This window comes from Lynx rufus, unplaced genomic scaffold (assembly GCF_022079265.1).
Source record: "Lynx rufus isolate CCGP_SWC_20201006 ecotype Redwood Valley unplaced genomic scaffold, mLynRuf1.p SCAF_2, whole genome shotgun sequence".
Classification (NCBI taxonomy): Eukaryota; Metazoa; Chordata; class Mammalia; order Carnivora; family Felidae; genus Lynx; species Lynx rufus.
Genome location: NW_025814834.1, coordinates 92976577 through 92990997, shown reverse-complemented (window position 1 = coordinate 92990997; position 14421 = coordinate 92976577). Strand labels below are relative to the sequence as shown.

Genomic DNA, 14421 nt, shown 5'->3' with positions numbered 1-14421 from the left:
ATGGAAGAAAGCTGTTGATGTGGTAGACAGAATGGTGGCCCCCTAAAGATGTCACATTTTGATCACTGAAATCTGTGACTATGTTAACTTACATAGCAAAAGGGACTTTGCAGAGATGATGTTAGGATTGAAAAGGGAAGATATTCCTGGATTGTCTGGGCGGGGACAATTTATTCACAAGGGTTCTTAAAAGTGGGAAAGGAAATGTGCAAGAAAGGGAAATGTAACTACAGATGTAAGGCAGAGAGAGATGCAAGTCTGCTGGCTTTGAAGATGGAGAAAGGGGCCATGCCCAAGGAATGTGGGTGCCCCTAGAACCTTTAAAAAGATAAGGCAGTGGTTTCTCCTCTAGAGCATCCAGAAAGGACTCCAGCTTTGCCAAAGCAATGATGTTAGCCTAGTATGATCCATGTTGTATTTCTATACTATAGAATTATAAGATAATAAATCTGCACTGTTTAAACTTCTAAGTTTGTGGTCTTTTTTTTCAGTGTGTTAACTCATACTTAAACCCTTATTTTTCAGTATGATACTCCCCTCCTTAAGTGAGGCATGCATGTTCTAGCCCAAAGATTCTTTTTGTGACCCCTCCAGATAATAAACCTTCAGTTACCTGCAAGGGGAGTAGAGAGGCCATCAACTATCCTTGTGGACTGGAAGTAGGAGAGAGTCTGAGGGCCCAGGTACTTCTTAAACACATGATCAGTAAATCTTCCAGGTTTTCAGCCTCACCTTCATCCATATTTCCAGAGGTACTTGGTGCCACAAGTTCCTGAAATTTTTATGTGTTCTGGGGTGTAAATGGAGTTATTTCCTTTGTTTTTCCTTGAAGTCTTAGTATTCAGCTTTCTTGGTATGTATGCTAAGTTACCACTAGTTCATCTATTTTCTATTTGTTGCTTTTGTCCTTTTCCCATGTTCTTTGTCCTTGTAGGGAAATGCCTTGGGTTTTTGGGTTTTCTTTGTTTGTGGGCTTTTTGTGGATTTTGTAACAAATTCTTTTACTATTGGTTTTCTGGCATATTGGGAGTGAACAAAAGCTAATGCAAACACTGAATTGGATGCCACTGACCAGAAGTCTTATCTCTTCTTTCTCAGTGAAATAATAAAAGAACATCAGCTGAGAGCATGCAGGCAAGAAGGAAAGCAATTTCCAACTTTTAAGTTTGTCCGGAGTAAGACACATAAGATATTTTGTGGTCTTTACTTCCACTATTGACTCTTACCACAAAAGAAATTAAAGTTCATAGATGACTCTATACAATGCCTCCCTATATTAAAAGGCATTACTTACATCTTCTCTCTCCTATTCTACATTAACCTCCTTTTTACAATATATAGTCTTTCATTACTTAGCACCTCACAAAGCTTATTTTATTGTGTACAAGGTAATGGACTACTTTGCCATTTTCCTGAATTAAAAACAAAACTGTATGGCAGTTGGTTGAGCGTCCAATTCTTGATTTTGGCTCAGGTCATGATCCCAGGGTCATGGGATTGAGCCCTGCATCAGGCTCCGTGGTAAGCATGGAGTTTGCTTAAGATTTTCTCTCTCTCCCTCTACCCCCTCCCCTGCTCATGTTCTCAATAATTCATTCTAGTATAGCATGATTTGAGGAGCACCAAAGTTTTTCCAGCATATGTATCTTAAAATGCTTATTCCTTGGCTATGGCATTGTGTCTGAAATTGTCAGATCAGCAAATGGCACCATTTAACTCTTCATTATTGTCATTTTCATCTTCACTTTATCATCACTAGAAGAAAAGTGTCCTAACAGTCGGGATCTTGCCCCTCGTGTCTGTCTGTCTGTGTCTCTCTCTCTGTCTCTCTCTCTCTTTCTTTCAGTTCTATATCTCAACAGCCAGGCAAGGGCCTGTTACCCAGTAAATCCTTAAAAATCGTCCCTAAATGAATTATTATTGAAAATACTAACTTTGAATCCCATATGTAGCAGAAGAGACTTGCACACAGCTGGTCTTTCTTAAACATTTTTGAAAAAATGAATTGAAACATAAAATTCAAATTGGGATTTAATATCAATACAGAGAAATGCCCACTCATAGGGGTATAGTTGAATGGGTGTTCACAACAAAGACACAGTTGTGTAGCTAGCCCAGAGACTGAGAAATAAAATATTACCAGGACTACCTTAAGCCCTTATCAGTAAGTAACCATTCCCCCAAACCACTATTCTGACTTCTGATACTGTAGATGAATATTGCCTACTTCTTAAATTTATATGAATGGAATCATGTAGAGCATACTCTCTTGTGTCTATCTTCTTTTGTTCAGCATTGGATTTGTGATCTTCGTCCATGCTCTATAATGTAACAATAGTTCATGTGTTCCTACCACCTTGATAGCATTTAATTGAATTACTTACCACAATGTATTTATCTATTGATCTTGTTGAATATTTGGACTGTTTCTAGTTTGGATGATTATGAATAGTGTTAATATGCATATATTGTCAGATTTTTTTTTCTTTTTTGATACACATTCATACACATTTCTTTACATGTTATAGGCATGGAGTTGTTGGGTTACATGATATGTCTATGTTTCGTTTTGGTAGATACTGCCAGCTAGTTTTTCAAGGAGTTTGTGCTCCAACCGACAATGTAAGAAGGCTTACAGTTGTGGCATATTTTTGCCAACCCTTGATATTTTCCATATTTTTCACTGAAGCCATTCCAGTGGGTATGTAGTGGTATAATACTTCGGTTTTAATTTGATTGAATCAACAGCATGATTATTTTGTCTTGCCTTTGCCAGCATTCTTCTCAAGCCCAACATAGATTAGACCAAGCATCTGTACACCATGTGCTCAAATGCTGCATGTAAATGCTTACATATTGACCTTTGGTTTGTGATGCCAAAATTCCTTACTGAAATGAAGAGAATACTTGAAAGAAAAACATATTCAATTATGTTTCACATTACTTTGTCATGACCTTAAATGTGTTGGACAAAGATTAAGGAAGTTTGGATGATGTGAGATATAAGTGTAGGAAAGGTCTAAGAGAGTCACAGGAACTACAAAGGCTCTCACTGTTACGAAAGTGATGATGAATTCATTCAGAGAAGGAAAGACTTCAAAATTTGTTACCGTAAAAAGAAAATTCACTCTGTGCTGGACCTGAGTTAAAATAGTGTAGGTCTCTTGAGATAGAGAGTTCTTCAAGAATGACAGTGGACTCCAGTTTTTTTTGCGTTATTCTCTCCTGCTCTGCTGAATAAAGGATTATCATTCAATAAAGGTCAACTGGCTGAAGAAGGAATATTTTTCCCTTGATTTCTCTGCTAGTCTTATTTTATGTTTAACTATCTTTGAGGGGTAAGTAACTATATCATAACTATTTTAAATTTACTCTCTATTGTTTTATCCTTTGATCTGGCTTTGCAGATGCGTGAGTGCTGCAGATAGTGAAGGGGGAGCCGTGGATAACAGCCTGTGCAACCAGGATGAAATTCCCCCAGAAACCCAGTCCTGCTCTCTCTTGTGTCCCAGTGAATGTGTCATGTCTGAGTGGGGACCTTGGAGCAAATGCCCACAGGTAATTTCTCTTCCCTTATCAGTACCCTAATCCTCCAGTGCTATCTTCACTGTTGGCCGCTATATATTCACAGTACTTGCTCTCCGAAACATTCTTCTAGTAACATGAGAATATAATTTTGCCTAAGAAGGAAGAAAAAAAAAATTCAAGCGAGACTGAACAATTTAAAATGCCAGTGCTTCTCTTCAGGCCTTTATCATGGGAGCGCGAACAAGGAAAATAAGCCTATAATGATCACACTAGGATTTGAATGCACACCCATTGTTAAAGAGGTCTTCTTTAGTACCAAAATGATTCTCATTGTAATCTCTTGGTTCTGTTCCATTTTTATCCTGGCAGAATCAATTATATCTTAGTAGCTCAACTCTCCTGTGTAATTTAGCTTCTTTTAGTGATGATCTGTTTTTGCCTTTTGCTGTTTTCCTGAAGATGAGGTGTTCTTTTGTCATGTTCTTCTTCCAGAGCTGACAAAAACCTTTTTTAAAGTCTAAAGCATTTGCCTTTATTTTTTTCTTTTTTTAAAAAGTGGAAAAATAACGTGAGTGTGGAAAAATAAATATTCCTCAAATAGAATGGTTCCACCTAATATTCTCAGAAACTAAACTCTGATATTTTAGACTTGTATTTCAGCTTACAGAGCTAAAAAAAAAAAAAAAAAAAAAAAAAAGAGGATAAGGAGTATGTTATATGGCTCCAAACATTAGGAAAGGGAGACTTAGGGTACTTTGAATTCAGTGGTGATACTGACAGTTTATAAGAATATTGTGTTAAATCTTTGCATGGAAATGGAAAATATTTTTGAAATCAGTTAATATTCTTTAGTTGCAGTTTTGAATTATTGGTTCATCATTATATATTGCAGACTTATCTTTGAAATTTCCATATTCAATTCCTAAAAGAGTTTTCCCTTTATTATTTTTTCTTTGTTGTATCTTGTTTTGGGGGGGTAGGACAACACAATGTCAAGATGAAGAGATATTAACGGTAATTTGTAGGAATGGAATGTTGGTCCTACTAAGTCACTTGTTTTGTATAACTTAAATACAATGAAAGTTAACATTTATTGAGCACTTACTGTGTGCAAGGCACATGTAAAATTACTCTCTTTAGACCCTATACCAATCTTACTAAGTACATAATATTATCAGTCCCATTATACAGATGGACAAACTGATTCTCAGGAAGGCTAAGTAGCTTGCACAAAGTTTTACACTGAATAAGTGATGGAGCTGGGAATAAACTTGATGCTGTCTGCTGAAGACAAAGCCTTTGCTCTTACATCCTTGGCTCCCTTATCTTAGAAGAATTAAGGTAGATTTAGACCCACTACTTCTCTTTCTTTAAGATGCAGCATTTATTTTAAGAAACAAAGCAAGTTCAGGGCACCTGAGCAGCTCAGTCAATTGAGTGTCTGACTCTTGATTTCGGCTCAGGTCATGATCTCAAGGTCGTGTGATCAAGCCCCGAGTCCCCTGTCAGGTTCCACACTCAGCTTAAGATTTTTTTTTCTCTCTCTCCCCCTTGCCTCTTTCCTCAACTCAGTCAGTCTCTCCCTCTCCGTCTCTCTCCCTCCCACCAAATTAAAAAATCAAAAAGGTAGAACAAAGCAAGTTAACTGTCAGTATGATTACTCTTTGACTACATATAGGTAGTTTTAAGTACATATATTCACACTTTAGAAAATGTGGCAGCATACATTATTAATCAACTTGCAGAAGAATTAGCAACCTGAATAAGTTAAATGTAGAGGTCATGATCTTCCTTCTCTTTTTTCCAGTTTTCTCACAGTAAACTCCATTAGGCTTCACATTACAATGAAAATGTTGCCCTCTTAAGTCAAGGAGTCTGTCCATTGAGCTAAATGTCTGTTGTAGGAGCATTGTATACAATGTTATGATGGCCTGGCATCCTGTGTTTATTTCTTTGAATTTCTAAGAGGCAATTTTCTTTAAGGTTTGCTTTTCCCAACATAATCACACTACTTTTAGAGCACTTAGAAATTGGAGATAGAGAAAGCATTTCAGCCACCTTTCATATGTCTGGAAGATGACATTGGCAGTTACTCGCTTGTCAGCAGGAAGTGAGAGTGTTGGTCTGTCAACTGCTTATGTACCTGCTCAGTAAAATAATAATAATAATAATAATAATAATAATAATAATAATAGCTATGACAACAGTAATAACTTTCATTGAGCACATCTTATGTAATAAGCACTGTGCTGGAATTTCATAACACTATGCTATGATGATAGACATTTGTCCACAGTCACTCAGGTCTGTTTGACCACAATGACCTTGTTCTTTCTAGATGCTGTGCTGCTCTCAAGTGTAAATAAAGTCTTTAAAATGGAAAAAAATGTAGTCAGGGCTCAAACCTGACTCTCTTAAATGTGTTGCATAATTTTAATAAATTGCAACATCTTAGCATAATGCCCCAACATTATAGGTGCTTAAGCAGTACTTGATAATGATCATGATCATGATTATAGCAAAGTTAGCAAGCTGGATCTTTATACTTGACGTTTAATTAGCACTTCAATGTGCGTTTTCTGAGAAAAATAAAACAATTGTGTAATTGTTCTCTATAGCACGTACTGATTTGTGCATCTAACTATTGGCCATTATTTTACTAAATTCTCCTTTGATAGTCAGCAGTGTGACATATGCTAATAGGACCAATTCACTATGTTTTTCTTTCATCTTTTTCTTCCAAGGGCACTCACACACATAGAGTGTGACTTAGAGTCAAACACATAACCAAAAAAAAACAAATAAGGAGAAGTGCCCCCCCCCACCAACCAACAAAGAAACAAACAAAAACAGGATATTTCTGAGACAAAAGTATGTTTGTCTTTATATGGTACTCTGAAATTTACATTTAGATTTAACTGTAAAAACTACATTTAATGTGAAAGAAGCTTAATATGTTTTAAATATAGTAAACAGATTTGCCAGCTAATTAAAACAAGCTTAGCAAAACCAATTATTTAAGTAAAATTATGTTTTGATTTCCCAGCATGTGTCCTACACTCAGGCTAAGCATAGGAGACAGACCATCACTGCTACCAAAGAACTCAGAGCTCTGGTATCTTTATAAGTGCATACTGTGTATGTCTAATAAAGGATTCAATAGCTGTAGCAGTGTTTATTAGTTTACACTGTGTTTACTAATAAAGTGGTAGGCAATGTATAAAATGATTATACTTCCTAACCTCTGGGTCAATGACTTTCACTCTCACACATGTAAGAAGCCTCTAGAAAGTACATTTACGCACAGTATCTCTGCCCTGTCCCATAGATTCTGATTCAGTACCTCTGGGTGAGGATCATGAGTCTGCATTTATAAAATTTCCAGGTGATGCTGATTCTGCTATTCTGGGAACACATTCTGAGTCCCAAGGCTAAGGCCATTACATTCAAGTCATGTTTTTTTCTCAATCAACCTCACTGTAATCACAACTATTTGTTGAATATTGAGTGAGCATGTAGAATTAATTGGACACCTAGTTTATATTTACAGATGCTTTTCATGTGCCAGAAATGTGCTTAGCACTTTGTATTTATTATCCCACTTAATCTGCAGAATGCCACTATGAAATATACTATTATCCTCCCAATGTATAAATGAGCAAACTGAGTCTCAGGTTAGTAACCTGCTTTTAAACAGCTAGCAAAAGGGACATGACTATTTAAGTCTGTGTAATCTGTACATAATCCCTAACCACTCAAAAGAAAAAGAATCCATACTTCCTGTCCTAGAGAATATGCTAACCTGTAAAATCTGTTGTCTCTTTTTGTGGTTTACTTTGGTTATTGGATTTGTGAATAAGTTGAATAATCTACATCATTTGACTAGTTTGCCAAGGAGGGAAAGCAAAATAGTCACAAACGAGGGTGTGACCTAATGCACAGGAAAACTTGCTGGCTGTGTGGCTATATGGCCAAGTTACAAGTTCCTCATCGGGAAATAAGGACAATGGCCACTGCTTTTCCAGATCATTTAAAGATTAGAGATAATGTGTATAAAGTGAACAGCACAAGTATTACCTGATACAGATTTATTAAAAACAAAGGAGAGAAAAGTAAGAAGCAAATCAAAGTTTTATACTGTGGTTTATACTGTGGTTGGGAAACAAGATAGGTTGGTATATATTTTCTAAGTCATACAGGTAATGTCCCTTCTTTCACACAAAATGGGTTATTATGTGATCTTACAGAAATAAAATGTCACCTTCTCTGCTGAAAAAATGACTTATGCTTAATTTGATAGCAGTCCCTAAAAATAAGGCTTCAGAAAGATAACTTTGAATGAATGGGTCACTGACCTTAAAGTTACTGCCAATTGCAAAGCATACCAAAGAGCAAATAAGACAAAGGCATAAAAAATTGTGTTGGGACCATTTTCACTGTATTGGAAAGAACTGGAGACTATAAATAGATCAAGCAAAACAAACACAATTCAAGGCAGAATTTGAAGAAAATGGAAAACCACGTGTTTCACTTATTTTTATGTTCTTGTTTTTCATACAACATACACACACACCTCATTTATTTTTTTTATTCCAATATGCTTACTTCTCTAGAATGCTTTAATGTGGAAGGAAGCTTATAGAATTGTACATTTAAAAACCTTTTCAATAGTGTTCACCCTTTAAAGGTACACATATGTGTATAAGTACACAAATATGAAAAATACATATATATAACTGTTCATTGTTTATTACTACGAATTTCTCTTTTACCTACCTAATCCTAATTGTTTCCCATTTTTATCCTTATTCTTCATAAATTTTGCTGGTAAGTATTATTCATAGAATCATATATTCTTCAAGAGAGGTTTATAAATTTCTAAATTCAGAAACTGTTCAGCCCTTGACATAACTGAAAGAATATATGGTTCTCGTCATGTATGCTGCCAATCCCTACAGAAATTTTCTATTGAGTAATACAGATTTTCTATTTTTATGACTCTCCTTGGAGGCTCACTGAAGGAATTTCTGAAACAATAATGTTGATAGAAGGCAGCAGAGAGGGTCCTAGAAGTGAATTCCAAAGTGAGGTATACTTTACAGAAATAAACCTTTGCAAACCCTATCCAGAAAGATGACTTAAGTTTAGCAAACCTACTTGAACTTTAATTGATTTACTTCCAGCTGAATGCACCAAAAGCTGGTCAGAACTAAAGCTGGGCATACCCTTTCACTGTAGGAATTGGAGACTCATTTAACAGCTGTCCACATACAATCTCATGATCAAACAGTGACTCAAATCTTTGCCTTATTACCAGGGCAACTTCTGAAGAAGCATCACAAAGGAGGGCTTTGCAAAGAAACTAGAGTTTAAGTGCAACTGAATCTGGATTCTTTCATAATCTTAATATGATGCCAGTATAGGTATATACTAACAGATATATACTACCATTACCCTCCCAGGTGAAGAAACTTTTAGTTTAAAAGAGATAGAGAAATGTAGACCAATTTTCTAAGAGCTCCAGAAGTAAGCATTTGAGGACTAAGAAAAACCTTATTTTTTTCATGGCGCTCCAGTATTATTTTTTGTAGGGTCTGTCAACAGTGACATTTTATTACTGATGACTCAGCATTTTCAGTACCTTAGCACTGAAACAGCACTCTAAAAGTTATGTTTCCAGGAAAACAATGTATCCCAATGTATACTACTCATATTCACCTCCAAGCACTTTATCAACCTCTTTTCAATCCATAACATGCAGATGACAACCTGTATTTGTCTCTGGAGGGCATGTCTAATGGTCATGACCCTTAAGTTGCCTTATGCTTTTCTTTGACTCACAACTGAAGGCCAGTGGAGGAAAATGATAATTTTTTTATATGCTGGACTGAAAACTCTGGTTGTTTTTGTTAAATTGATATTGTCTCTTTATTAGAAGCCAGTAATTCATTACTCAGAGCTTTGTGGAGTATTTTACTCCACTGTCAGTGAGATTTAATATAACCTAGAACCATTCTTACTTCCAGAATTATACTAGGTCCTGCCAAAAAAAAGGGTCTCATTTCATGCAATGTAGTAGCAAATGATATCGTATAAAGGCAGCCTTTGGGCTCATCCAGTTTTTTTTTTTTTAATTTAATTTGTTTTTCATTCTTTTGCAGTGTGATTTTTTTTGAATCTCACTATCATCAATTTGGGATACAAAATAAGTTTCTATTGCACTTAGTATCTCTGTCTCTGTCTGCCTCTACTCTACTTATCTTTACCTCTTTACCTCTATTTTTAGATATGATTTAGTAGAGAATAAAATAGGGGGAAAGTCTAGAGGTCTCATTGTTTGTTACATAGGCAATATTTCATTCCATCCCTTTATTTTCCAAATGGTAACTGTCTGCTCCATTGTGCCTAGTGTCCCTGGTACAGAGAATTCTAGTTTACCTTTTTTTTTTTTTTTTTCAAATAACAAAGGTCTACTACAGAGAGTTGAGAAAGGCTAGCATCTGGCTATGCTAAGTGGGCAGAGGCTACATGGGTGGGTTAACTACTTCAAAAACAGACTTTCAATGAGCCCTAGTTTTGAGTCCTAATTTCACCTCCTTTTTCAGATCTTTTAGTAGTATTTCCTGAAGTTCTTCACAGTGTTCTGTCTTTAACCCAAATCTCTATCAGTTGAATCCTCACACAATTTATGGTGTCTCATGCCACAGAAAAGTATTTAGTTTCTATGAAACTAAGTTATTTCTTGGTTAAAAACTTAAATGATTTATTTAAAAAATATTTCCAATATTTTTATTGTTTAAAAATACATGAGGATATCTAATTCATCTGGCTTTTAGTTTTGTATATGGTATGAAATAGACTTTTCTCTTAAATTCTAAATGAATATTTCTCCACTGACTTGTTTCTGTATTTTATATTGTACGTATTTTTAACTTGTTCATGAGAGGGTTTCTTTTCTTCATTTTTTTTGTCCTATGCAATTAAAATTTACATAACTAAATTTTTTTTTCTGTGTGCATTTCTGCTGGTTATGCATTTCTGCTGGTTAGTTCTAAGGTCTAATTAAACTTGAATGTTATATGTATCTTGTACCTACTATGTTTTTTAAGTTTTCTTATTAATTTTACTGGTTGCCTTTTTAAATTAGTTTACATAGTTCTTTTTATATATATTTAATTTTTTTTAACGTTTATTCATCTTTGAGAGACAGAGAGCATGAGCAGGGAAGGGGTAGACAGAGGGAGACACAGAATCCAAACCAGGCTCCAGGCTCTGAGCTGTCAGCACAGAGCCCAATGTGGGTCTCGAACTCAAAAACTGCAAGATCATGACCTGAGCCGAGTGGACACTCAACCAACTGAGCTGCCCAGGCGCCCCTTACATTCTTTTTTTTTTTTAATATAAAATTTATTGTCAAATTGGTTTCCATACAACACCAGTGCTCATCCCAACAGGTGCCCTCCTCAATGCCCATTACCCACTTTCCCCTCCCTCCCACCCCCCATCAACCCTCAGTTTATTCTCAGTTTTTAAAAGTCTCTTATGTTTTGGCTCCCTCCCTCTCTAGCCTTTTTTTTCCCTCCCCCTCCCCCATGGTCTTCTGTTAAGTTTCTCAGGATCCACATAAGAGTGAAAACATGGTATCTGTCTTTCTTGGTATGACTTATTTCACTTCGCATAACACCCTTCAGTTCCATCCACCTTGCTGCAAATGGCCAGATTTCATTCTTTCTCATTGCCAAGTAGTATTCCATTGTGTATATAAACCACATTTTCTTTATCCGTTCATCAGTTGATGGACATTTAGGCTCTTTTCATAGTTTGGCTATTGTTGAAAGTGCTGCTATAAACATTGGGGTACAAGTGCCCCTATGTATCCTGTCTCCCTTGGGTAAATTCCTAGCAGTGCTATTGCTGGGTCATAGGGTAAGTCTATTTCTAATTTTTTGAGGAACCTCTGCACTGTTTTCTAGAGTGGCTGCACCAGTTTGCATTCCCACCAACAGTGCAAGAGGGTTCCCGTTTCTCCACATCCTCCCCAGCATCTATAGTCTCCTGATTTGTTCATTTTAGCCACTCTGACTGGTGTAAGGTGATATCTCAGTGTGGTTTTGATTTGTATTTCCCTAATGAGGAGTGACGTTGAGCATCTTTTCATGTGCCTGTTGGCCATCTGGATGTCTTCTTTAGAGAAATGTCTATTCATGTCTTCTGTCCATTTCTTCACTGGATTATTTGTTTTTCGGGTGTGGAGTTTGGTGAGTTCTTTATACATTTTGGATACTAGCCCTTTGTGTGATATATCATTTGCAAATATCCTTTCCCATTCCGTCGATTGCCTTTTAGTTTTGTTGATTGTTTCCTTTGTAGTGCATAAACTTTTTATCTTATGAGGTCCCAATAGTTAATTTTTGCTTTTAATTCCCTTTGGGGATGTGTCAAGTAAGAAATTGCTGCAGCTGAGGTCAGAGAAGTTTTTTCCCTGCTTTCTTCTCTAGGGTTTTGATGGTTTCCTGTCTCACATTCAGGTCCTTCATCCATTTTGAGTTTATTTTTGTGAATGGTGTAAGAAAGTGGTCTGGTTTCATTCTTCTGCATGTTGCTGTCCAGTTCTCCCAGCACCATTTGTTAAAGAGACTGTCTTGTTTCCATTAGATATTCTTTCCTGCTTTGTCAAAGATTAGTTGGCCATACTTTTTTGGGTCCAATTCTGGTGAGTCTCTATTCCATTGGTCTATGTGTCTGTTTTTGTGCCAATACCATGCTGTCTTGATGATTACAGCTTTGTAGTAGAGGCTAAAGTCTGGGATTGTGATGTCTCCTGCTTTGGTCTATTTCTTCAATATTACTTTGGCTATTCGGGGTCTTTTGTGGTTCCATTTAAATGTTAGGATTGCTTGTTCTAGCTTTGAGAAGAATGCTGGTGTAATTTTGGTTGGGATTGCATTGAATGTGTAGATTGCTTTGGATAGTATTGACATTTTAACAATATTTCCAATCCATGAGCACGGAATGTTTTTCCATTTCTCCATTTTCCAATGTATCTTCTTCAATTTCCTTCATAAGTTTTCTATAGTTTTCAGAATACAGATCTTTTACATCTTTGGTTAGGTTTATTCCTATGTATTTTATGCTTCTTGGTGCAATTGTGAATGGGATCAGTTTCTTTGTCTTTCTGTTACTTCATTATTAGTGTATAAGAATGCAACTGATTTCTGCACATTAATTTTGTATGCTGTGACTTTGCTGAATTCATTTATCAGTTCTAGGAGACTTTTGGTGGAGTCTATTGGGTTTTATCATGGGTATAATATCATGTCATATGCAAGGAGGGAAAGCTTGACTTCATCTTTGCCAATTTTGATGCCTTTGATTTCCTTTTATTGTCTGATTGCTGATGCTAGGACTTTCAACACTATGTTAAACAACAGCAGTGAGAGTGGACATCCCTGTCGTGTTCCTGATCTCAGAGGGAATGATCTCAGATTTTCCCCATTGAGGATGATACTAGCCGTGGGCTTTTCATAAATGCCTTTGATGATGTTTAAGTATGGTCCTTCTATCCCGACTTTCTCAAGGGTTTTTATTAAGAAAGATGCTGAATTTTGTCAAATGCTTTTTCTGCATCAATTGACAGGATCATATGGTTCTTATCTTTTCTTTTATTAATGTGATATATTACATTGATTGATTTGCAAATATTGAACCCTGCAGCCCAGGAATGAATCCCACTTGATCATGGTGAATAATTCTTTTTATATGCTGTTGAATTCGATTTGCTAGTATCTTATTGAGAATTTTTGCATCCATATTCATCAGGAATATTGGCCTGTACTCGTTTTTTGCTGGGTCTCTGTCTGGTTTGGGAATCGAAGTAATGCTGGCTTCATAGAATGAGTCTGGAAGTTTTCCTTCCCTTTCTATTTTTTGGAATAGCTTGAGAAGGATAGGTATTATCTCTGCTTTAAATGTCTTGTAGAATTCCCCAGGGAAGCCATCTGGTCTTAGACTCTTATTTGTTGGGAGATTCTTGATAACTGATTCAATTTCTTCACTGGTTATGGGTCTGTTCAAGTTTTCTATTTCTTCCTGTTTGAGTTTTGGAAGTGTGTGGGTGCCTAGGAATTTTTCCATTCTTCCTAGTTGTCCAGTTTGTTGGCATATAATTTATCATAGTATTCCCTGATAATTGCTTGTATTTCTGAGGGATGGGTTGTAATAATTCAATTTTTATCCATTATTTTATCCATTTGAGTCATCTCCCTTTTCTTTTTGAGAAGCCTGGCTAGAGGTTTATCAATTTTGTTTATTTTCTCAAAAAGCAACTCTTGGTTTCATTGATCTGCTCTACAGTTTTTTTTTTAGATTCTATATTGTTTATTTCTGCTCTGATCTTTGTTATTTCTCTTCTTCTGCTGGGTTTGTGGTGTCTTTGCTGTTCTGCTTCTATTTCCTTTAGGTGTGCTGTTAGATTTTGTATTTGGGATTTTTCTTGTTTCTTGAGATAGGCCTGGATTGCAATGTATTTGCCTATCAGGACTGCCTTCACTGCATCCCAAAGCATTTGGATTGTTGTATTTTCATTTTCATTTGTTTCCATTTATTTTTTAATTTCTTCTCTAATTGCCTGGTTGACCCATTTATTCTTTAGTAGGGTGTTCTTTAACCTCCATGCTTTTGGAGGTTTTCCAGACTTTTTTCCTGTGGTTAATTTCATGTTTCATAGCATTGTGGTCTGAAAATGTGTGTGGTATGATCTCAATTCTTTTATACTTATGAAGGGCTGTTTTGTGACCTGGTATGTGATCTATCTTGGAGCATTCTCCAAGTGCATTCGAGAAGGAAGTATATTCTTTTGCTTTAGGATGCAGACTTCTAAATACATCTGCCAAG

At 36.1% G+C, this 14421-nt stretch overlaps 1 protein-coding gene across 1 annotated transcript in view; it reads left to right on the top strand.

Moving 5' to 3' along the window:
* THSD7B (thrombospondin type 1 domain containing 7B) overlaps positions 1 to 14421 on the top strand; it is a 749444-nt gene that overhangs the window by 651400 nt on the left and 83623 nt on the right. Inside the window, exon 16 of the mRNA XM_047085714.1 lies at positions 3408 to 3558. Coding sequence (XP_046941670.1) covers positions 3408 to 3558 — 151 coding nt within the window. The remainder of the gene's footprint in view (positions 1 to 3407; positions 3559 to 14421) is intronic.